Source organism: Urocampus carinirostris, chromosome 6 (assembly GCF_059441175.1).
Source record: "Urocampus carinirostris isolate Australia breed hairy pipefish chromosome 6, RoL_Ucar_1.0, whole genome shotgun sequence".
Lineage (NCBI taxonomy): Eukaryota > Metazoa > Chordata > Actinopteri > Syngnathiformes > Syngnathidae > Urocampus > Urocampus carinirostris.
Genome location: NC_142354.1, coordinates 39800586 through 39826739, shown reverse-complemented (window position 1 = coordinate 39826739; position 26154 = coordinate 39800586). Strand labels below are relative to the sequence as shown.

Below are 26154 nucleotides of genomic sequence, written 5' to 3'. Positions count from 1 at the left end.
TGCAAATCAGTGCATGTCATATTTGAAAGTAGAAAATAGATTATGAAAAATCTTCTCAAGGTTTCCAAATATTCCTCATGCCAATGTTTATTTTTCAGTTTTCCCTTGCCCTTATGTAAGATTTAAACAGGGTTGGGTAGGGTTACTTTAACTTGATTACTTTCAATTACTTTTGGATTACTCCAATACCAAATATGCTAATGAAAGACAAAAAAAAATATGAATAAAATTACTAAATTTTGTGCAGGCTTGGGGAGTAACGGAACACATGGAACGGCAAAAATGATGTTGGCAAGGTGTTTTGATTTTTTTTTCATTTTGTTTCTGTCGCATTTTATGTTAGTTTTGCCGGAGATCAAAGAGATCAAAGCCAGGAGAGAAAACTTACCACGTGTTGTGAGTCATCATTTTATTCCTATTTAGTTTATTTTGTCTTTTATTAGCATATTTGGTATTGGAGTAATCCAAAGTAGTTGAAAGTAATCAAGTTAAAGTAACCATACACAACCCTGGATTGAAATCGTTAATAGTAATTGTCAAAAAGTAATTGTGGCCAGTGCAGCTCTTTGAGACTTTTTGTTACTAATCAAAGACACAAATTGCAACTTGACTTGATTTTGTAAACAGTGGCTGGAACAAAAAGGTAAAATCCAGACAGGGTTGATCGATTGATTGATTGATTCATTGATACTGGAAAATATTGCCATATCTAGACCTTGGTGTTTAAATCTCATGGATAAAACAACTCTTTCATATTCAGGGTTGGGTAGGGTTATTTTAACTTGATTACTTTCAATTACTTTTGGATGACTCCAATACCAAATATGCTAATAAAAGACAAAAGAACCTAAATATGAATAAAATTACTAAATTTTGTGCAGGCTTGGGAAGTAAGAGAATACATGGACCGGCAAAAATGATGTTGGCAAGCTGTTTGGATTTATTTTGATTTTGTTTCTGTCGCATTTTATGTTAGTTTTGCCGGAGATCAAAGAGATCAAAGCCAGGAGAGAAAGCTTACCATGTGTTGTGAGTCATCATTGTATTCATATTTAGTTTCTTTTGTCTTTTATTAGCATATCTGGTATTGGAGTAATCCAAAAGTAATTGAAAGTAATCAAGTTAACAATCAAATCAGAATCACAGACAAAAAAGGCCAGAATGAGTATGCTCTGCGGGCTTGGTCATTCAGGAGAAACTCCGAGTAGAGCTGCTGCTCCTCTACATTGAGAGGAGCTGGTTAAGTTGGTTCGGACATCTGGTCCGTTTGCATTTTAGGTGCCTCACTGGAGAGGTTTTCTGGGCATGTGGCACTGTCAGGAAGCCCCGGGGAGGAACTCAGACACTGAGCAGACAATGTCCCTGGGCTCGCCTGGGAACCCCCTAGGATCTTGTTGGATGAATTGGACAAAGTTGGTGGGAATAAAGAGTTATGGGCTGCTACCCCCAGGACTCAACCTCAGAGAGGGCAGAAAAAACAGATGGATCGATGGAAGAATGGTTGGATGGATGGATGGACCTGAAATTAGGAGTATGGCAAATTAGCATTAAAAATTCTAGGAAAAGAGTATGTTTTGATTTTAAGGTATTCCTTAAAAAGTATTCCTATTGCATTATGTTGTAGTATCAATAAATATTACGCTTTGGGTATCGGTTTTTCAAAAGACCTTGTATAGAACATCCCAACAACCCAAACTATACAAATGACAAATAACACATTGGTAAACGAATCATTTAAATTCACAACTTAAATGGTACAAATTTCTCTGTCTCCAGCCCCTCTTTATAAATTTGAAAAGAATAAAATCTCCACCTATAAGCACAGTTAGCACAAGAAATTTAGCAGCAAAGAACCTTGTCACGTTGTCTTGTCGAGTCTTGTCTCTCACCTCTCGGTTGCCTGGGCATGTTTCCTGTTAAAACAAACATACTGTTTGAGTATACAGAAGATTCAGCAAACATGAATACTTCCTGTTGTGTGTTCATTGTCTGTCCTCTCTGCCTACAAGTCACATGTCAAGTCACATTTATTTAAGCCCTTAATCACAAAAATGTCTCAAAGGACTGCACAGGATTACAATGACACAATTACCTGATCTCAAACCAACATGCGGGCAAGGACTCAAAACCTCAGCGTGAGGAAAAAGAGAAACCTTGAGAAAGGACCTCACAAGTGGTAATCCCCCTTCCAGGATGACCAGGGTGAATCACAATTCGCATTACTATACACAAACATAGTAAACACTAGGTAACATGTTGACAATTTGTCCGGAAAGTGCATGACAGCAGCGACGCCCCCAGCCTGTAAACTAGTTCAGAGAGTCTATGACGGCCACGACGCGGTTTCCCATCTCTGCCAGCTAGTCCATGCAGGCGTTCACATGCTTCAGGTCAAACGCTGATCCGCTGACTCATCTCCAAATCGTCCCTCTCCTTCGTATCACCACCAGGCAGGCAGTTGGAAAAAGACAGGACAATACAGGATATGAGGTGGGCATCAATCATAAGCTTTGGAATAGAAGTGTCTCCAAGTTGATTATTTACCCTAAACTCACAGTGCAAGCCAGGTTATGTCCCAAATTCCACAAAAGAAAGGTATTGACTGGGTAGTATAATTATAGAGTTATGTAATTTAATCCGTCGCATTGGCTCATTGTAACTGTAAATACAGTTTGTGGCCCTTTCAAGTTGGATCTACAGAGCCTTACATAAAAAGTGTATTGGTGGTTACATTGTATGCAAAAGTGACACGGATAACCTGAAATGTAACTGCTGCCCCTGATTCAAGCTCGTTTGATCCAAAATGCAATTTATTGAAGGGAAGGCTCAAGTTAATCGCCACGGAAGAAATGAAAAAAGAATTGGGACGCTCCGTCCTCTCGGGATTAGTGAATTTTTCATATTAACTTTGTTAGAGTGGAAACTATATTACAAATTTAGCGTTTAGCAAATTTTTTGGATTAGTTATCTGACTCCATTAACCAAACACAAACTCTATTCTCCTAACAAACGCATGCACGGCGGCGCAGTGGTTAGCGCATGTGCGGCGCAGGTCAAGTCATGGGAACCTTCTGCGTGGGTTCGAATCCAGCTCCAGACTTCCTGTGTGGAGTTTGTATGTTCTCCCCGTGCTTGCGTGGGTTTCCTCCGGGCACTCCGGTTTCCTCCAAAAACATGCATGTCAGGTGAATTGGCCAGTCCAAATTGTCCCTAGGTGTGAATGAGCGAGCGAGTTGTCTGTCCCTGTGTGCCCTGCGATTGGCTGGCAACCAGTTCAGGGTGTCCCCTGCCCACTGCCCGATGATTGCTGGGATGGGCTCCAGCACCCCCGCGACCCTACTGAGGATAAGCGGTGCAGCTAATGAGATGAGATGAGATTGAAAAGAGACAGGCTTTTCCACACGGGGGCAGATTTATTTTCCCAAATTATTTCTCAAGTGAATTCCATCGAATTTTGCCGAATTATTATCGAATTAGTCCAATTAGTCTTGTCGAGCCCCCCATCTTTTCGTCTCCGATCCTGTCTGTCTGTTGTCTTCCGTTTTTTGTTGTTTTCGGTTCTCGAAAAACTCTACTGACTTTACTTTTCAACTTCGTTCAACATTGACTTCCAAATACCGCGTTTAGAACACAATGTCAGGGGAAACCTTGTATTTTTACCTTCATGCACTGTACTTTTGACTTAATTCGCTTCTTAATTAGCAATTTCGTGCCCTGATTTTTGTGCGCTGGCTAGATTTTCTTGTGCGCTGAGAATGTGCAGGCAATGCCCGATTGCGCACGCGCGCATTTTAGAGGGAACATTGATTGTAAATACAATAAAATTGCAAACCTGAAATACTGGCTGATCCAACCTCAATGAAAATGTCTTGGGGCACATCAAATGTAGGCTGCACTTGGCCTGCTTCTGTCCAATTGACTTCCTTTCAACACCTCACTTGTGCAACTGCACTATTTTACGCCTTTTACTAAAGTACATTATGCTTAATTTTTCCACATGTTAAAATAATTCTCTCTTGGGCCACTCCGGCATCTAGTGGACAAAAAAATCCATTACATCTTTATTTCCTTCAGTAAGTGTGCATGGCATGGTAAAGCAAACGATGGAACGTTATTATGTTTAAAATCCTGCTTTACCGAAAATTACTTTGTTAGAGTTTGAATACAAATATCCTTTTTATAAATGTATTGTTTATTGGCCGTAAAAATAACTAAGTGTTTGTCTACAATACATCATTACGTACAGGGTTGGGTAGGGTTACTTTAACTGGATTACTTTCAATTACTTTTGGATTACTCCAATACCAAATATGCTAATAAAAGATAAAAGAAACTAAATATGAATAAAATTACTAAATTTTGTGCAGGCTTGGGGAGTAACGGAATACATGGAACGGCAAGCTGTTTGGATTTATTTTCATTTTGTTTCTGTCGCATTTTATGTTATTTTTGCCGGAGATCAAAGAGATCAAAGCCAGGAGATAAAGCTTACCACGTGTGAGTCATCATTTTATTCATATTTAGTTTATTTTGTCTTTTATTAGCATATTTGGTATTGGAGTAATCCAAAAGTAATTGAAAGTAATCCAGTTAAAGTAACCCCTACCCAACCCTGATTACGTATATCGTTAAAATAATGTGTTGCTTAAAATTGGCTTAACCGCAATCCATAAAATGCTTTTGTTTACTTAAATTTCACCACTTCTTATTTCCACAGGTTTCTGCACACATTTTCTTCTATTTCTTTTATTATCTGAATATTTTAAAGCAGTTTTAAGGGGTTGGCTTCAATGACTGTGGGCAGGCCTTGCTTTGCCTGGAGGCAAAAAGAGTACATACGCTGGTTAGAAGACAGAGGAAAAGAATGCAGTTGTTGCTGCTAGTTGTCGCCATGTTGTGAGTTTGTTTGCAGGTATCGGAGAAAATTGTTAGTGATCATCAATTGAGGTTTTACAGAATCCCAGTGGACAGTCCTGATCAAAAAAAGAAGAGAGTTATGCATTTCACTGAAAAATTAGACTCATCAAAAGTGATCGCACTTTATACCAAGTAAGAGAAATTCAATGTTCATGATTGTTGCTATCGAGTCCATATTAATCATGATATCTGCAAAATATATGGTTCATTTTTTTAGCTTCATCTAACTGTTAGCTACTGGCTAAAAAAAACAGGTGAGGGACCATATTTCATTTTATTGTAATTTTTCATTTTTCGAACCATAATAATGGTTCCCAAGAAAATTAGTGATAAGAAGAGGGAAAAGTGGAAAACACCAACAACAATGATTAGGTCGAAGAAGGAAACAATTTCAAAATGGTCCTGTGTATCGATTTTTATTAACTACAAAATTACATCAATATCAATGTTTAGGTATATGCTTCATAATATTTTGAATTTATTTTAGTATGTGGCTATTTTAGAGCATTATTTAATCTGCACGGATAGTGGGATTGTGAACGCGCTCTTAAGAACGGGCTGGGCACTTGTATGATGCGGCAGGGGTAAACCAGTGAAAGCTATCGAGCCCTGCTGTTGAACAAAAGAGTGTGTTGTGTCACCCTGACCCGAGTGAAATGGCCACTTTCTCGTGTCCCATTTCATCTGGAGGGACGAAAGCATGACCAACTTAGGTGCCGAGGTGCCTAACTTGTTTGGGTGTTTGGGCAATTGGGTTGGTCATAGTCCAAAAAATGTTGTGTGTTTTTTTTGTTGCTATTTTTTTCCCCTTTATCTTCTTTGTTATTTTATGTGTTTGTCTTGCTGTCAGTCACCCCTCTTGAGGGATATGACCAAGGCTAACACATTAACCTTCCTTTTAGTCATCATCCTTCCGATCTCCTCTTTCTTCCACTCAGTCGCTTTACTTCCACATCCTCTCACATTTAATGACCCTATAACTAGGGTTTGCGAGACCTTTCGGTCTCCCGCCCCCCTTTCTTTGCCTTGCTGTCTCTTAGGGAGAAGAGATAGAGAGGAAAGGATCCCCAGTCCCCTCGCTCCCTCCACTTTAGTCGCCTCTTACGACACACAGCGGACCATGGTGGGAGAATTCTCTTACCTCTCACAAGGAGAGGACCCCTCACCACAGGGACAAGAATAAATTTAATATGCGATAAAGGCTTATATGCAAATGCTGTATACTGTATATGGGACTTGAAGTCTCAAACAGTGCTCCCTGCCGCTTTAACCTCTTAGAAGCCTCACAAAACCCTCTCAAGAAAAACTATTTCATTTTGTTCACCTTCCATTTAGCAAACGCGACTAGAACTAACAGATGGCAGTCGCTGATTAAGCTAATCTGTACTAGAAAAGGTGCAGGGGGTTATGTTGGTAAATGCCAGGTCATGTGACTCTCTGTGATGGTTTATGGTGGAGCTTCTCAGAGTGGTGTTCATTCTGACTCCTTGGACGGCCGCCATGCCGGTCCTGCGACAAACGGTGAAGGAGGCTTGGACACACGACAGGTATGTTAACAATATAAAGAAACCATACTCATAATCAATGTTCCCTGTAATTTTCCACGGGTCTGAGCGTTCACACAAAGTCGGTGAGCAACGCTTGAAACAACAGTGAGCAACCATAATCCCCAGTGTGGCCAGATAATTAATTATCAAACATGTCCGAAACTTACATTTTTTACAGTTTCCGGCAATGCAAAATTATTTTTCTCTTTTGAATGAATTGACTCATGTACTATTGCAAAGGTTGTATGGCCTACAAACGTCATTTGTTTTTACAACAATTCTTTCACAAGATTTCCATTTTTTTTTCCTGGTATCTTTTGTCGCATAATACTAACATTTTTGGGGGCTTATTGAGTCGGTTGCACGATACACAACTGTTTTCAATCACATTTTTTAGTGGAAGTACAATGTTGGCAACAAGATTCACTTGATATAATTGGAAATTATTTTAATGCAACACAAACCTCTTCTTCTTTTCCCCTGTTTTTTTTTTTTAAATGTAATCCCTTTTAAAAAAATCTCATTGTGTTTATTTTTTCCTAGCCGTTACTTTTTTCTTTTTGTTCTCTATTTACTTTTTTCCTTTGTTTCTTTCTTTTCTTTTTTTCTGTTTTTTTTCTGAAATTTTCCTTCTTTTTTCTCTTCCTTTAGTTTCTTTTTTTCTCAGCTTTTCATTACTTTTTCATTTCGTTATTTTTTTCTTTTTTGTTCTATCCCCCCTTCCTTTAAGCCATTTTGTGCATAATTTTACATAATATTTGGTCATATAGGGATGAACGAAGCAAAAACAACCTGAAGAGCCGTCTAGGACCCGAAAGAGCCAGTTCCTTTTAGTGAGCCGAGCCGAAGAAGCCGGTTCTCGAAAAACTAAGAACCCACACACGCAGCTTAGAGGGAACATTGCGCTGGATAGATTTTCTTGTGCGCTGATAATGTGCAGGCGATTGCGCATGCGCGCAGTTTAGAGGGAACACTGCTCATAATAATATAAGTCCATGGTAAGGAAAATGATTTCTCCCTCTCTATGGATTTCTAAGTGATAAAATCCAGACTGTGAAATTCTCCGTACTTTTTTGAGTTTTGTCCAGTAACTCCATTTTATGAATTTTTCATTTTTTGAATGAAATATTTGATCACGGGCAGCACGGCGGCGCAGTGGTTAGCTCGTGTGCGGTACAGTTCTAAGGTCTTGGGAACCTCCTGTGCGGGTTCAGATCCAGCTACCGGACTTCCTGTGCGGAGTTTGTATGTTCTCCCCGTGCTTGCGTGGGTTTCCTCCGGCACTCCAGTTTCCTCCCACATTCCAAAAACATGCATTTCAGGTGAATTGGCCGGTCCAAATTGTCCCTAGGTGTGAATGAGCGAGCAAGTTGTCTGTCCCTGTGTGCCCTGCGATTGGCTGGCAACCAGTTCAGGGTGTCCCCTGCCCACTGCCCGATGATTGCTGGGATGGGCTCCAGCACCCCCGCGACCCTACTGAGAATAAGCGGTGCAGCTAATGAGATGAGAGATGAGATATTTGATCACTCACAACTTGACTTGCCCAGATTGGATTTTGCCCGTGTGCCCCCTTTTAGGGATCCATTCCTTACCCTAAAATCTACACCGATGAGAGATTAAAAGTGTCAGGGTCGTTATTCCAAAGTGAAAAGACACAAAATAACATACATTATGTTCTTCCCCTTAGAACTTCTACTCTTTGTCATTACATTGCGTAACATTCCCACACAACTTGCCAAATGGTGTTAAACCAATAAGCAGGAAAGGGAAATCTTTTCCTGTTGTGTCACACAAAGCAACTTACAGGACATGCTCCAGTTTCTCACCCTGAACTGGTCATTGAGAGGCCAAAGATCCAAAAACATTGTGTCAATGGGATCTTCTAAAATACTTTATATTTGAAAAAATGGACGATATGAAAAAGTGTATTGGTTCCGGTGTTGAGCTGAGAATTTTCCCCCGACGAGAATTGCCCCCATAGCACAAGCGTACACGTCGCTCGCACTCAATGTTCCTTCTAAGCTGCGCAATCGAGCATTCTTAGCGCACAAGAAAATCTAGCCAGCTCACAAAAATCAAGGCTCGAAATTGCTAAATAAGAAGCAAATTAAGTCAAAGTTACAGTGCATGAAGGTAAAAATACACGGGTTCCCCTGACGCTGTTTTCTAAATGCGAAATTTTGAAGTCAATGTCGAAGAAGAACGAAGTTGAGTAAGGTCAGTCGAGTTTTTCGAGAACCGGCTTCTTCGGCTCGGCTCACTAGAGAGAACCGGCTCATTCGGTCCCAAACGGCTCCTCGGGTTCTTTTAGCTTCTTTAATCCTTACATGACTTAAAGGAAGGGAGGGAAATACAACAAAAAAGAAAAAAATACTAAGATGAAAAAGTAGTGGAAATCTGAGAAAAAAAGAAACAAAAGGAAGAGAAAAAAGAAGGAAATTTTCAGAAAAAGCCAGAAAAAAAGAAAAGAAAGAAAAAAAGGAAAAAGTAACTAGAGAACAAAAAGAAAAAAAGTAATAGCTAGGAAAAAATAAACACAATGAGATATTTTTATCGGAAATTAAAAAAATATATAAAAAAAAACAGGGAAAAAGAAGAAAAAGTTTGTGTTGCGTTCCAAAAATTTCCAATTATACCAAGTTAATCTTGTTGCCAACATTGTACTAAAAAAATGTGATTAAATACAGTTGTGTATCGTGCAACCGACTCAATAAGCCCCCCCAAAATGTTGGTATTATGCGTCAAAAGATACCAGGAAAAAAAAAATGAAAATCTTGTGAAAGAATTGTTGTAAAAACAAATGACGTTTGTAGGCCGTACAACCTTTGCAATCGTACATGAGTCAATTAATTCAAAAGTGATTTTTTTTTTTTTGCATTGCCGGAAACTCGGCAAAATGTAACTTGATGTCAAGTTTTGGACATGTTTGATAATGACTTAGTTGCCACACTTGGGATTGCCGTTGCTCACCGTTGTTTCAAGCGTTGATCACCGACTTTGTGTAAACGCTCAGACCCGTGGAAAATTACAGGGAACATTGCTCGCACTATGTCATTAAAACTATAAAACCATTTTGTATCTCACTTTTATCTCACTTTTTAGGAATGTAATAGCGAAAATGTCCCTGAAACCATGGTGTCTCGCTTTTGTTGGGAATATAATATAACAGTAACGCACATTGTATAGAAATCACAACGTGCAATGTCAGTAAAACCACTGAGTCTCTCATTTGTTAGGAATGTAATAAAATAGTAATGCACATTTGAGCAAGTAACATGTTTATTTTGCCTTATCTTCCCAATATCACTGGTATTGAGAATGTTATGTTCTTTACCATCTACATCAGGGGTGTCAAACTCATTTTAACTCGGGGGCCACACTATAGAACAAAAATTCTGTTGGGGGCCGGACTAGTAGATTAAAGAGAAGGGAAGAGAAAAGAAAGAAAGAGAGAGAATAAGAAAGAGAAAAAGAAAGAGAAAAAGAAAAAGATAGAGAAAGAGAGGAAGAAAGAAGAGAAAGAAAGAAAGAAGAGAAAGAAAGAAGAGAAAGAAAGAAAGAAAGAAGAGAAAGAAAGAAGAGAAAGAAAGAAGAGAAAGAAAGAAAGAAAGAAGCAAAAGAAAGAAGAGAAAGAAAAAGGAGAAAGAAAGAATATAAAGAAGATAAAGAAAAGAAAAAAGAGAAAGAAAAGAAAGAAGAGAAAGAAAGAAGCTAAAGAAAGAAGGGAAAGAAAGAAGAGAAAGAAAAGAAAAAACAAAGAGAAAGAAAGAAGAGAAAGAAAGAAGAGAAAGAAGAGAAAGAGAGAAAGAACGAAGAGAAAGAAAGAGAAAGAAGAGAAAGAAGAGAAAGAAAAGAAGAGAAAGAATGAAGAGAAAGAAGAGAAAGAAAGGAAAGAAAGAAAAGAAAGAAAAGAAAGAAAAAAAAGAAAAGAAAGAAAAGAAAGAAGAGAAAGAAAAGAAAGAAGAGAAAGAAAGAAGAGAAAGAAAGAAGAGAAAGAAAAAGGAGAAAGAAAGAATATAAAGAAGATAAAGAAAAGAAAAAAGAGAAAGAAAAGAAAGAAGAGAAAGAAAGAAGCTAAAGAAAGAAGAGAAAGAAAAGAAAAAACAAAGAGAAAGAAAGAAGAGAAAGAAAGAAGAGAAAGAGAGAAAGAACGAAGAGAAAGAAAGAGAAAGAAGAGAAAGAAGAGAAAGAAAAGAAGAGAAAGAAAGAAGAGAAAGAAGAGAAAGAAAGAAAAGAAAGAAAAGAAAGAAAAGAAAGAAAAGAAAGAAAAGAAAGAAAAGAAAGAAAAGAAAGAAAAGAAAGAAAAGAAAGAAAGGAAAGAAAAAACAGAAAAGAAAGAAAACAAAGAAAAGAAAGAAGAGAAAGAAAAGAAAGAAGAGAAAGAAAGAAGAGAAAGAAAGAAGAGAAAGGAAGAGAGAGAGAAATAAATACAAGTACAGTGCCTTTGTGAGAGGCACCTGGCTTTGTCAACATCATGTTGACATATTTCAACCTGCAGCTTGTTTTTCTCTTGCGCTTCTCTGAGTGTTGTCTCGCGGGCCGGATTCAATCCCTTAGCGGGCCTGATCTGGCCCGCGGGCCGCCTGTTTGACACCTGTGATCTACATGAACCTTAATGCTTATTAAAGTCTTATTTTTTATTGCTGTATAATTCTCTTCAAGTGTTAATAAATGGCAATAACAAAATATACAATAACTGTTTTTTCAACTGCAAAAATTTGAAAAAAAAATGTATTCTGCTTGTTTTAAATTACGCTAGCATTTCCTTTCCTTTCAACAGCGATTCGGAGGAGGGAAATCGGGCATCATCTCTCCAAATGTCAACTATGGTAAATGAATATCATTCTGTTTTGCATTTCCACTGCACCCATCCATTGTCACGCGGGAGACCGGACCAGAACGGAGGCAGGAGGCAGGAAGGAAGAACCTAACTGCGTTGACGATCAAAACTTTTATTTAGCAAAATAAAAGTCGTCCAAAACTCAGGGACAAGACAGAACAAACAGGCTTTAACTAAAAACGTGCAAACACAGATTTCTTCCGACTCAAGCAAAACAGGACAGAGCAAAACAGAACGGGAAATGCAGACAGAAAATGCAATGAGCCAGCACCCGCAAAACCCACAACCCACCCTCAAGTAGCTCATACGCAAATTAGCTGATCTACTGCAGCCGTGCCCAGGGGGCGGGGCCAGCCGGTCGCCACGGCGACCATGCCGGACAAGACATCCGTATGATGAAATAAATGTATGAATAAATAAATGCCAATAATTATATACCACATAAAGAAATTGATTCATATATAAATCATGTAAACCTAAATAACATATGACATACATTTAATCAATTAATTTATCAATGCATTTTGTCATTTAATTATTTTAGTGTAGTGGTTCGGTTCATAGTTCAGTCAATTTGACCCGTCCCTTCATTTGAGTAACAATAAGTTGCAACAAAATATTTGATGAAATAAATGGTAAAATAAATGACAAGATAAATTAAGAAATCTATACTTCGAATTACAAAGTTAACAAAGATATAAATACATTGTATTTATGTTATATATTTAGGTAGTATGTGATTTAATGATGTGGTATCTTTTTTGTATGGCATATATTTGCAGATATGTATTTATAAATTAATTAATCAAGTTACATTTATTTGCATACCCCTTAATCACAAGATGTCTAAAGGCCTGCACAGGTTACAATTACTCCATCCCCTGATCTTAAACCAACATGCGGGCAAGGAAAAACTCAAAACATCAGCCACAAGGCTGGTATCACCACCAGCCAGTCAATCAGAAAGACAGGTAACAATAAGTATGAGGTGGGCATCAATCATAAGCTATTGAGTAGAAATGGGTCTTAAATCTAGATATTACAACTTCTACTGAGGTTGCAGAACTTATCTTCCGAAGCAGATCATTCCACAGCACCGGGGCTGCAGACTTCTTCTTGGCTCTTGAAATCACAAGTAGACCGGAATTATCCGAGCGGAGGCTCCGTGCAGGAACATAGGGGGAAATCAAACTGAAGTGATAAGAGGGCGCAAGTCCATGTATGTTAGTAAGAGAACCTTAAAGTCACATCTTAAGTAGACTGGGAGCCAGTGCAAGTTAGCGAATTTAGGTGTGATATGCTCAAACTTTTTTGTCTTAGTCAGAAGTCTCGCTGCCACATTTAGAACCAGCTGCAAACGTTTGATGCTAGACATCATGAAATGAAATGAAATGATCTGCATTTATATAGCGCTTTTCAAGTCAAGACATCCCAAAGCGCTTTACAGTGTGCAGCCATGTAAGGCGCTAACCTGCTTATTGGAGGCATTAGGGTTTCAGTGTCTTACCCAAGGACACTTTGACATGTAACCAGAGGAGCCGGGATTCGAACTGTGATCTCTTGATCCCAAGATCAGCGCTCTATCCCATGATCCACTGCCGCCCCCTAGGAGAACCAGAAAGCGATACATTACAGTAATAAGGCCGGGAAGTAATACCCTACATATGGCGGAATTCGTTCCCAATACGAGACTTGTCACCAATCATTTGTATTACCAGCACACACAATACTGTACAGGGAAACAAGCAATAGATCGAGAAGCTCAACAATGAATATTTAAATCCAGTGACCAAAAATTGAGTTATAATGGTCCAGTGCTCAGTCAAGTAACCTGAACTTGGACCTGTTAAGCCAGACAGAAAATGTATGTTCCATTGACTCTTTTTCCTGTAAAGAACATACATTGGTTATTAAATATTTCATCAAGTGTGTGGTTATTTATTTCCTGTCTGTTCTGTGAAGACTCCAGAAGGATTAACTCATTTTGGCTTTCTCATGAAATGAAATGAAATGATTTGCATTTATATAGCGCTTTTCAAGTCAATGACTTCCCAAAGCGCTTTACATTGTGCTTCACATTTCCCAATAGCGGCCTTGCAGCCATCTAAGGCGCTAACCTGCTTATTGGGGGTATTGGGGGTTCAGTATCTTACCCAAGGACACTTCAACATGTAACACGGACAAGCCGGGATTCGAACTGGGATCCCTTAATCCTAAAACGATCGCTCTACCTCCTGTATCTGTACAAAAAAGGATATGTATTTGTTTAAATTAGCCACCTCTGCAATCGTCACAATTTTTCAGTTACAAACTGACCACAGCACTTCACCAGAGAAGTTTAAAGTTATGTGGCCCTTACAGGAAAAGGTCTGCTAAAGGTGTAAATCTGCTAAAAAGCCTGTCAGTGTGCCGTTACGGTAAACAAATTAGTCTCCTCCATTGCCATTACCTGAAGGACCAGAACAGAGCAGGGGACCCCAGGGCGTTCGTTACAAGTCTTTATTTGGGGAAGCATAAGGGTTAGCGGGAAACACGATGACCGTCGAACGTCAGCAGCAACGTCGTGAAGACAACTTCGGAAGACGTAGCTAATCGTAGCGTGGGACGGAAGCAGGTCGAGTTTACCAGGACTGGAGAGAAGATCGTAGCGTGGGACGGAAGCTGGTCGGATCGGAGGCAGGTCGGATCGGAGGCAGGCAGGCAGAATCAGGTAAACAAGAAGGCACAGGTAATCGGGAGAGTCTTACGGGGTACAGAAGTAATCCTCCGACCAAGAGTTCTCCGCGTAACGCGTTTAAAAAGGGAGCATTAACCAATCAGGAAGCACATTCCAGCGCGCCACATGATTACCCCAGGTGGCTCCACTTGGGTAATCATGACATTACCACCCTAAACAGACACCGCACAAAAAACTGAAAAACTCTTGCAAAAACACTACCTCACACGAACGTAAAATGGTACTCATGTCTATATTTCTTGCACAATGTTGACTATTTTTTTGCACTATAACTATTTTTTCGCACCAAATGCATAATCGCACAAACCCTTACGATACCAAACTGTATTACGATACCAAACTGTAGGTAACATCCTACATTTCTTGTGTAAATATTGTGTAAAGTATAACTATAACCTTATCCTCCTTGTTTTATAACCTTATCTTCTCTGTTCCTTTATCTTCTTGGCTTTTTTACCTCACTGTGAATGTGTGAAACTGGAGTGTCATGCCCAATTTCGCTGTCACAATATGTTAACCCATTTTGTAACAATGACAATAAAGGTATATTCTATTCTATTCTACTCCCTGCTGCTGCACCTGCTTAGTTTTACCCATTGACGTGTTCCTGCACAGCAGATGGCTTTACACATAAATCCTATTAACAACCTTTTTGCCAATGGCTATGCGTTGAACACCGGGACACAATCTTCCTTTTAATTACCTCGTTGGAATAGCCTATGTGTTTTGGGTGATTGTATTTTTTAACATTTATCAAGACGTCTTCAGGAGTTACCGCACCATGTCTACAGAAAAGGTAAAGAAACATTTTAAACAGTTTGTGCATCCGACCATGAAGAATTGAGAGGGCTATACCCGGCTATAGTTCTGATCGCTTACCTTACCCTGGTCTGGAAAACGTATTGGAAATATTGTACTCGATTAAACAGGCGACAGTATAGCCGAGATTGTGTTTGTTAAATATATTTTTCCACGAATGGAAGAAACCACCCATGAAACTAATGAGTTTAGAATGTATTAGTGAGTATTTTTCAATTCTTTGTCGATGCCATAACTGAACATGATTGCAGTTAGAAAATGTTGACATTGTAGTAAGATGACTATTCCTTACATTTTCAGGGTGGGTAGCAAAAAGTAATAATTCTGTTTTTTTTTAAATGTAACCAATCAAGAACCGAACCTATATTTAGTAAGTATGGAAAGTTTAGAACCCCAAAATAAATCAAATGTTTTTAACTGCTTTGTATATTAAAATATCTGACCGATACTTTGACAATAATGCAATGGCTTTGTTGACAATATGTCAAAAGCTGCATTTTTTTTTCATTGAAAGGTTTTGCCATCAGTATGTGATATTTAACTTCTACAGACCAATTGATTAAAATGAAATATAAACCTGGCCAAGGTGGAAAGAATGATCAACCATTTAATTTAATGTAAGTGCAAAACCTTTCGGTGATCGTAACAAAAGGAAACATGCAAAATCAATGACTTAAGTATAATTTATTCATTCTGATCAATGCTAGAGTTGTATTCTTATAGGGTTGACGTACGCAACACAAATGGTTTCTTTTTTTCATCCCTCAAAAGTATGCATTTGAATACAAATATTCAGACTTTTTAAAGCCCCTTTTTTCTTAATATACTGGGAGAAAAGTCTGACAATATTCTCAATTATTGATGATGGAGCTAGAAATAGAATAGAATAGAATAGAGGGCAGCACGGCGGGGCAGTGGTTAGCGCATGTGCGGCACAGTTCATGTCATGGGAATGTGGGTTCAAATCCAGCTCCAGACTTCCTGTGCGGAGTTTGTATGTTCTCCCCGTGCTTGCGTGGGTTTCCTCCAGGCACTCCGGTTTCCTCCCACATTCCAAAATCATGCATGTCAGGTGAATTGGCCGGTCCAAATTGTCCCTAGGTGTGAATGAGCGAGTGAGTTGTCTGTCCCCGCGTGCCCTGTGATTGGCTGGCAACCAGTTCAGGGTGTCCCCTGCCCACTGCCCAATGATTGCTGGGATGGGCTCCAGCCCCCCCGCGACCCTAATGAGGATAAGCGGTACGGCTAATGAGATGAGAATAGAATAGAATAGAATAGAATATACCTTTATTGTCATTGTTACAAAATGGGTTAACATATTGTGACAACAAAATTGGGCATGACACTCCAGTTTCACACATTCACTGTGGGGTAAAGAGCCAAGAAGATAAAGGAACAGAGAAGATAAGGTTATAAAACAAGGAGGATAAGGCTATAGTTATAATTTACATGACATTTACACAAGAAATGTCGGCATGTAGGATGTTACACACAGTTGGTATTGTAATACAGTTGGTATCGTAAGGGTTGTGCAATTTTGCATTCGGTGCAAAAGTCATCATAGTGCAAAAAAAAAAAAAAATCAACATATGCATTGGTGCAAACATAGTCATCATAGTGCAGAAAAACTAAACAAATCAGATGCACGTCATGACAACTGGCCTATGCGGTAACGTAGTTAAGTCCTGGATAGCTTGAGGGCTGGCGCGTCTATGCAGGATGTTTTCTAATCTAACAGGATTACATGCACCGTCTCCCCTGACCTGCTTTCCCGTGACCAAGGAGATCTTGGCTTTATTTATTCATTCGCATTTGGATTAAAGTCACTTATGTGTGAAATCCAACAACAGTTTCGAGGCCTTTTATGGAGTTTTTAGATCGTCAAATGATGTTATTAAGATATCATTTACTTTTTAAGGTTGTTGTTCAGGATATGAAAAGAGTTTCTCTGGTCATTCGGTGTAAGATAGCCACAGTGAGTTGATAATGTACAGTTTATTTTTTTCCTCCCTTGCATACCCGGATCTGTTTTTGGGGGTAAGTTTCATGTACGTACAATATACTTGTTATCAAGGTTGGGTAGGGTTACTTTAACTTGATTACTTTTAATTACTTTTGGATTACTCCAATACCAAATACAGTGGAACCTCAGTTCTCGACCATAATCCGTTCCAGAACCCTGTTCGAAATCGAATCGTTTTTCCCATTAAAAGTAATGTAAAATCGTTTTAATCCGTTCCAACACCCTGAATGTTTACCATGAACGTAAACATGAAGCTAACCCAGGCTAATCGTACGTTCGCGTTAGCGTAATCTTCCATACGAAAGATTACGCTAACATGAACGTGTAAAAATTTAAAAAAAGGATTATGAATAGGATTTCTTACCTTTGTGGTGGACGGTGGGGAGAGAAAAATCATCAAAAGTTTTTCAACCTCTTCCAAAACTTGCGGCAGTTGCTTGCTTATAGCGCTAACTTCCTTAGCCGCATCACTCGATTTCACAGCCTCCTTATTCTTTACTATCGTACTGATAGTAGATTTAGCCATGCTGTATTCACTTGCAAGATCGGAAATTCGTACACCTCTTTCATATTTAGCTATTATGTCTTTCTTAAAGGCAATAGTTTTACGAACACCTTTTTTTCCACCTGTCCTGCTTGCACCGACCTTCTTCGGAGGCATAATTAGGGGCTAAATCACCCGTACGCCGCTCAGCATCGCACCCTAGCGTACCGGCGTTCGAACTCCGATTTTTTTGACCGAAAAGCGAAGCAAGAATTTGTCGAAATTTTTGGTCGAACACCGATTTGTCCGAACTGAGAGGCGTTCGAAAACCAAGTTTCCACTGTATGCTAATAAAAGACAAAATAAACTAAATATGAATAAAATGACTAAATTTTGTGTAGGGGAGTAACGGAACACATGGAACGGCAAAAATGATGTTGGCAAGCTGTTTGGATTTATTTTCAATTTGTTTCTGTCGCATTTTACGTTAGTTTTGCCGGAGATCAAAGAGATAAAAGCCAGGAGAGAAAGCTTACCACGTGTTGTGAGTCATAATTGTATTCATATTTAGTTTCTTTTGTCTTTTATTAGCATATTTGGTATTGGAGTAATCCAAAAGTAATTGAAAGTAATCAAGTTAAAGTAACCCTACCCAACCCTGCTTGTTATGTATATACTGTATTATTTTTGATATTATGCTTGTTATGTTTGTGATGTTTTACAGGAGTATGTCAAGCACAATGAAAATTTAATTTTTTTAGATATTTATTGTTATCATTTTTTTTAGATTTTCTATATTTGTTGAAAGCGCAAAGTCAGATTTATCCCATTTGGCCTCGATCAATTTTGACTCCAAAGCGTTTGAGGCAAATGGAAACAACAAAAATGGCTACCTCAGATCAATTGTGCTATTAAGCGCAGTCTTTCCCAATGTTGTCGTTTTATAGGTGCCTACATACAAAAACCATTTAAAGTGACAGTGTGTATCATTTCATTGTGTAGTACAGGGGTCTCCAACATCGTGCCCGTGGGTACCAAGTAGGCCCATAAGAACACCTGAGTAGCTCACAGAACAGTTCTGAAAAAAGCTCATCAGTAATGGGTCATTGTATTTTTTTTAAGAAATTAGATTTGTAACTGGTATGGTGTTTAAGTGGTTGATGTGCCCATTGAACCCTACTTCTGACAATTACAACGGTGATAACATGATAACGACATAGTAACAACATAGTAATTCAATGGTATTTTTTTTTAATGCATATCAAATGGCTAGCTCTTGGCCCTTATCAACAACAAAAATAGTAGCTTTCAGCTTCAAAAATGTTGGTGTACCCTGGTGTATTGCCGTCTCAAACAAGTGCTAAAAATCACAAGGATAAATAAACACTATGGAGACTAAAATGTTGTTTTTTGATTTTTTTCGCCTGCCTTTCGCGAGGTTTGGGGGTTTTGAGTGTACCTTTAGCAGCAGGGTGGCAGACAATTGTGTCAGCTACATCTGAGGTTCATTTTATGTCAAATAATGCAAATTTCTTGGCCTAAGAATATTTGAAAATGCACGTTAATGTGATTTCTTTGTTTGGTGGTTTTTAAATCAGTATTTATTTTGACAAGTGAGTTATTTTCAGCACTACAAGGTGCTAAATAACACCCACTGTCCCTTTAAAAAAAGATATAGATATTGCTTTTAAACATGTATACATTTGATGTTCGTAACTTAACGTAAAAAGAGAACAAAAAAAAGCCCAACTTTTCACTTTCCTGCAAGGCAGCATGAGTTTATTTATTGATGGTTTTGTGGAGATTTGCATCTTTTTTGACTTTTTTTTCCATCAACGCATTGCAGAAAAATCCCTTATAAAGAAGCCCAAGAAGAAGAAAGAGGCCAGTGAGGGCAAGCTGAACAGCAGTGAAGCCAAGATCAAAAAGCTCAAAATAAAAAAGAATGAGGAGGCGTCCGAGGACAATCCAGGCTTGCAAAGTAATGGAAAATGTCTCTTGGTGGTGGAGTTGGCCAACAATGAACCAATCATAATTTATTGTTTTACACATTTTTGTAGGCGACAAAAAGGTTAAGAAAAAGAAACTGGACAAGAACAAAGACATAGACAAAGACAATGAAAAGGAAAAAGAGAAAAAAAAGAAAATCAAAAGCGTCCCCAAAATTAAAAAAGGTAAGTCTGTCTTAGCTTTAATTGTGCTTTGCAACTCAACAATTTCTTTTTGAAAAATATTCAGGTTCATTAACTGACGATGACGAGGAAGACGAGGACGAAAACACTCCAAAAAAGAAAACCAAAAAGAAAATTGCCAAAGACAGCTCGCCTTCTCCGCGTCCCACCAAAGAAAAGAAATCTAAATTAAAAGGTAGGTGTTAAAAGATTTGTTATCTTGACCTCAACGCTAATAATAGGATTAACATGTATATATGACTTGATTGACAAAATTCTCAGGAGGCAGGGCCTAACTTTGAAGAAGGGATTGTAAACATTGAAATGTATCCTGAACTTGCTAGCTATCCAGGGACGCTTCTACATCCCAAAAAAGCAAGCATAAACTCTAGTCAAGTCAAGTCATGTTTATTTGTCAAGTCAAGTCATTTTTATTTGTATAGCCCTTAATCACAAAGAGTCTCAAAGGGCTTCACAGGTTATTACACATAAGCAGTTTAGGTTATTCATATGCTATAGAGTAGAAGTGAGTTTTAAGCTTAGATTTGAACATTTCCACTGAGGTTGCAGATCGAATCTCAGGGGGAAGAGCATTCCACAACACCGGTGCCCGGATGGAGAACGCTCTCGATTCTGCGGAACACTTCTTGGCTCTTGGGATCACCAGAAGACCGGCGCTCTCAGAACGAAGGCTTCGGGCCGGAACAAAGGGGGAAATCAGATCTGAAAGATATGAGGGGGAAAGTCCATGTATGATTTTGTATACTAATAAGAGAACCTTGAAATCACATCTTAGGCTAACAGGGAGCCAATGCAGGTTAGCCAAAATTGGGGTGATGTGATCGGATTTTTTTGTCCTAGTTAAAAGCCTCGCTGCGGCATTTTGTACCAGCTGAAGACTCTTGAGTCTGGTTATCGGAAGACCGGAGAGTAGTGCATTACAGTAATCGAGACAGGAGGTAACAAACGCGTGAATTAAAATCTCCGCATCCGACTGAGACAGTATAGGACGAATTTTAGCAATGTTACGAAGATGGAAGAAAGCGGTTCTAGTAATTTTCTTCACGTGTGTTTGAAAGGCCAGATTGGGGTCAAATGTGACACCTAAATTCTTAAGTGAGTCACTCTGTGTGATGTGGCATTGGTCAATGTTCACAGCAGTTTTAGAGAATAAGTCGCGGCATTTAGATGGACCAATAACGAATATTTCGGTCTTTTCAGAGTTAAGACGCAAGAGATTGTGTGACATCCATTCTTTTATCTCAGTAAGCAGGCCTCCAAATTTGCACAATTTAGTGTGGCAGATTCCTCCATCGGGAGATATAGTTGAGTGTCATCCGCGTAGCAATGGCAACTGATATTATACTTGTGAAAAATATCACCTAATGTAAGCAAGTAAATGCTGAAAAGAAGGGGGCCAAGCACTGAACCCTGCGGAACACCACAGGTAACACTAAAGGGCTCAGACGTCATTTCGCCATATTTAACACAGTGCGTCCTATCTGAGAGGTAGGATCTGAACCATAAGAGGACGTTTCCTGAGAGACCAATCCATTTTTCCAACATTTCTAGAAAGATATTATGGTCCACTGTGTCAAAAGCAGCACTAAGGTCCAGCAGCAGCAAAAGTGATGAAGCGCCAGAGTCCATTGCCCGTAGGAGACCATTGGTTACCTTAATCAGAGCTGTGTCAGTATAGTGGTTAGCCCTGAATCCTGATTGCATTGATTCAAAAAGATTGTTCTCTAATTTTTGACGCCTTTAATCACAAGGAGTCTCAAAGGGTTGCAGAGACCACAGACAATTGCAAACTACCGTCTATTGTGACACCATCCCCTGATCTAAAACCTACATGAGGGCAAGGAAAAACTCAAAAACTTCAGCATGAGGAAAATGAAGAAACTTTGAGAAGGGACCGCGCATTTGGAATTCGGGAGACCGGAGAGGAGTACATTACAGTAATCGAGACGGACGCATGAATTATAATCCCCGCATCAGACTGGGACAGCATAGGTCGAATTTTTGCAATGTTGGGAATATGGAAAAAAGCTGTTTCAGTAATATTTTTAATGTGTGTTTGGAAGGACAGATTGTGTAATGTCACAATGATACGTTTATGTTTCGTATTTTCACATCATTTAGCAAACGGCAGGAAATACTTTCTTGAGTTTCTTCCGTTGTTGCTGTCTGCTTTATCCAAGTTTTGCTTAAAACGTCCATAAAGCAACAACAAAAACACCGATTTTTAAAGCTTTTAATAGGTTTTGCCAAGTATGGGATTCATTGTCGGTTTTGAAGTTTGTGTGCTTCCACTTTTACCTCCAATAATTCGTCCATCCAAAAATGTGTCATCATGCTTTGCCCTGTGAACATCTGCTTGTCGTCACTCAATATCTGCAAGTCACATCAGGCCGTGTAAAAGTGCTTTGTCAGCTCTTTTTCTGGATCGGCCTCTTAAACTGTTTAACTGAGAAGGAAAGGACCCGATGTTGACTCGTTTCACATATGTGACCGATTCCTGCTGAAGCACTCACCCCAAAAAAACGAAATAATAGAGAAAGCAGGAGTTTTCAAACATTTTTCGACACCCAATTCTGTCCTCATTTTTGTTATCCAATACTGAATAAAATAAACTCCCAGTCAGCATTTTGCAACAATATAAAAACATACTGTATGCACACATGAATTTGCACACAAAACAAAATAAAGCCGTTGGAAGGGGACCTTTTAAAGTGACCTTATTAGGTTCTTGGTTTAACCCAAAAAATTGGGTAACAAAATATAATCCACAAACACCTAATAGAAATTGTTTATGTAATACAGTTTAGTCCATAAACAAACACAATTACCGTAGATTCCGGACCATAGAGCGCACCTGATTATAAGCCGCACCCACCACATCTTAAGAGGAAAACCGATTTTGTACATACACAAGCCGCACCTGTATATAAGCCGCATGCGCCCACTTTAAAACATGTAACACAATCACAAAAGTAACCCAAACCCGACTTTAAGTCCCGCGATTGTAACTAAATATAAAGTACTCGGACCAAAAACGACAGGCGGCAAAATGAACGGAAAATGATACTGGTACTTAAGGTTTGATGCAGACCTGTAGAGTCCAGGTCCCGTTGAAAGTAATCCAAGGAAAAATGTGTATATTTCCAAAGGTAACGGTGGGAAAAATATATCAGATGAACACATTTACTCACGCAACTCGTTTTTCTTTAACCAACTGTTTACCCCCTCTCCTTTCCTTGTCTGTCCCTCACCTTTAGCGGTCCCCACTTAAACTCGGCACCCTGTGTTTGTTCCCCCCCTCCTTTTTCGTTCATCCGTGCAAAACATATCAGAATAAGTGACTAAAATAAATACAAATAAATATATTACAAAAATATACAGTTGCAAATACATATTATACATGGGTTACACATATTTACAAAGAAAGACGGTACACGAGAGAGTTTTCAAAGCTTTAATAATAATAATATAGCTTTGACAGGGCAGTTAATAGTAGCAACACTCGAGCGCCGCTAACGGCCGTTAGAAAAATGACATAAATTGGCCGCATCACTGAATAAGCCGCAGGGTTGAAAGTTAGGGAAAAAAGTAACGGCTTATAGTCCGGAATTTACGGTATGTTGGGTTGTTGATTACGTTAATCTTGTACCTCTATTCAGTCAAGAATTAGTTATGTGATGTAAAGTTACGAGAAGTTTAGAGTTTAGTAGACACTGAAAATAAGGAGAGAAGACATTGTTGGATTTAGAACTTGCAAGGAGAGCATGGGAGAGAGCCTTAACCTCAGACAGGAAATTCCCTCCTCCCCGCTAAGCTCTTTCTTTATATTACATCACCTAGCTTACAAAAGCATATCCGCCTTGAAGAGTAAAAAAATTAAAGAACATGAACATGATTGGCCGATAGTTACAATAATGTAAACAGTGCATAATAGTCAAAACAACAAACAACAGTGCACAACACTAGTCAAGATAAAGACCTGGCATCCTATGCAATCTAATTTGCAGGTGTCTCGTATTAAAGAATAAACTTATCATTATGACATGAAATGAAATGAAATGATCTGCATTTATATAGCGCTTTTCAAGTCAAGACTTCCCAAAGCGCTTTACATTGTGCATCACATTTCCCAATAGCGGCCGTGCAGCCATGTAAGGTGCTAACCTGCTTATTGGAGGTATTAGGGGTTCAGTGTCGACATATAACACGGAGGAGCCGGGATTCGAACTGCGATCTCTTGATCCCAAGACGAGCGCTCTACCTCCTGAGCCACTGCCGCCCCGCCAAATTACAGAACACAAGTTGGGTCAAAAATGTGCCGACACAAACTTGTCGGTTTTAATTTTTGTTTTATTTTTTTCTCCCCAAATTTTGAAAAACCCACAAAATAACCTGATTATTGTGGTTTATTTTGGAGTTTTCACCTTTACCTAAAACAAACAACATGCATTCAGGTCAAATTGAACAACCAACCCCATTAAGTATTGCTTTCTTTAAAACACCCCTCCAAAATGGTACGCTCCAAAAAGCATTTGTGTATGAAAATGATCCGGTTCAGAAATTCTTAAAACCACTGGATAAGTATTTTTTTGTTTTGTTTTTGTACCATTGTGTTTTGTTATGTGTGTTCTTCTAAAATTATCTGTTTTAAATAATCTATAAAATTGGGTTGAATTTCTACCAGTTTATTTTCCTTTTTGACCCATTTGTTTTAAAAATGTGCTTGAATATAAGTATTTGCTTTTTCGATATGATTTTCCATCTAAGTAGTAAATTAAACAAATACATAAATTACAACATTTCGAAAAATGTACATTATAGTGTGATACACATTAAAACTGTATTTTTTGTGCATCCAAACAAAGATTGAAGAGAAAGAATGGCATAAATGACAGTTGCGTAACTTGTCATTATGGTTTCAAAATTAAAACATTTGCTTTTTCTTTAACGAAGTAAACATGGCTTAAAGAGATAACCAAATTCCAAAGCATACGAAATGTGAGAAAATATAACACACAAAATGAATATATATATATATATATACATATATATATATATATATATATATATATATATATATATATAATATATATATATATATATATATATATATATATATATATATATATATATATATATATATATATATATATATATATATCCATCCATCCATTATATGCACCGCTTATCCTCAGTAGGGTCGCGGGCGTGCTGGAGCCCATCCCAGCAATCATCGGGCAGTGGGCAGGGGACACCCTGGACTGGTTGCCAGCCAATCGCAGGGCACACAGGGACAGACAACTCGCTCGCTCATTCATACCTAGGGACAATTTGGACCGGCCAATCAACCTGGGGAAACCGGAGTCCCAGGAGGAAACCCACGCAAGCACGGGGAGAACATGCAAACTCCACACAGGGGGTTGGATCTCATGACCTCAGAACTGTGCCGCACACGCGTTAACCACTGCGCCGCCGTGCTGCCCTTATGTATATTAAATCCTAAACCAACCAATACTGGAGCCCTTGGGGGGGCCCGTAGGGTAATAGGGATCTATCTGGCCAATATTATATTAATTGCAAAAAGACACACGACAAGAAACACAAAAGAAAAAGTCACAATCACGTACCTAAAAGATGACGAAGACAAAAAAGGAACATACGGTGTGCACGACGGCAGGTACATCTACCCTACGCAGCTTTTGATGACCAAAGCGACTCGGACAAAACAGTCTGAAGTACCCAGGCGAGACGACAACCCAAGTTCTAATTACTTCAAGCGGGGAATGAGCACCATAAAATCTCTGATTACTACAATCACTGTCTTTTTTCCAACGGGACTGGCCATTTTTTTGAGTCCTTGTTGTCATCCAGTAAAAAAAAATTGAACTATCTGGATGATTTTAGGGAGTAACACAACAAATTATGTGCCTAATTGAAAAAAAAAGGTATTTTGTAACCCCTCTAACCGTCCTTCATTTGTTTTCTCAGAGGACAAGGATTCAGATGGAAAGGAGAAGAAGTCAAAGTCGAAAGATAAAGACAAAAAGAAGGAAGCCGCGTCCCTGTTCCAGATAAACGGCAACAAAGACTCTAAGAGCAAAAAGAAAGGTGATTCTAAAAAATATTTAGGGAAACATGTCCTTCTTTTCAATTAACCTGTGAACATTTTGTTTTCCAGAATAAATTTGAGGTTAACTTGTGTCAAGGTGTCAATTACCCTCTATTTTATCTACCAAAACAGCAGCCAAATCAGAAAGCGACGACAGCGAAGAAGAGACCAAGTCGACAAAGTCCAAAAAAAAGTCTGCCGCCGGCTCCACGTCTTCGTTGTTCCAAACGTCAGGAGACAAAGACAAAGAAAAGAAGACAAAGAAGAAAGGCAAGCTCATCTTAGCTGGCGCCACCTTTCCTAAACACTGGCAACCACTCAAAAATGTGTTATTCTTCTTCAGCAAAGGTAGAAGAGAGCGATGATTCGGAGTCAGAAAAAGAGGAAAAATCCAAAAAGAAGAAGGGCAAAGTCAAAAAGAAGAAGGTATCATCCAATTCCCTAAGTGCGGTACACACATTATAATTTAAGAAGACAAATCAACCT

General features: G+C 38.8%; 1 protein-coding gene across 1 annotated transcript in view; it reads left to right on the top strand.

Annotated features, from left to right (window-relative positions):
* The first annotated feature begins 6375 nt into the window (after window positions 1–6375).
* The window catches only part of tulp1b (TUB like protein 1b), a 35225-nt gene continuing 15446 nt past the window's right edge, over window positions 6376–26154 (top strand). Inside the window, exons 1-8 of the mRNA XM_088338991.1 lie at window positions 6376–6464; window positions 11245–11293; window positions 19231–19348; window positions 19428–19541; window positions 19606–19734; window positions 25548–25667; window positions 25801–25938; window positions 26012–26094. Coding sequence (XP_088195117.1) covers window positions 6418–6464; window positions 11245–11293; window positions 19231–19348; window positions 19428–19541; window positions 19606–19734; window positions 25548–25667; window positions 25801–25938; window positions 26012–26094 — 798 coding nt within the window. The 5' untranslated portion in view covers window positions 6376–6417. The remainder of the gene's footprint in view (window positions 6465–11244; window positions 11294–19230; window positions 19349–19427; window positions 19542–19605; window positions 19735–25547; window positions 25668–25800; window positions 25939–26011; window positions 26095–26154) is intronic.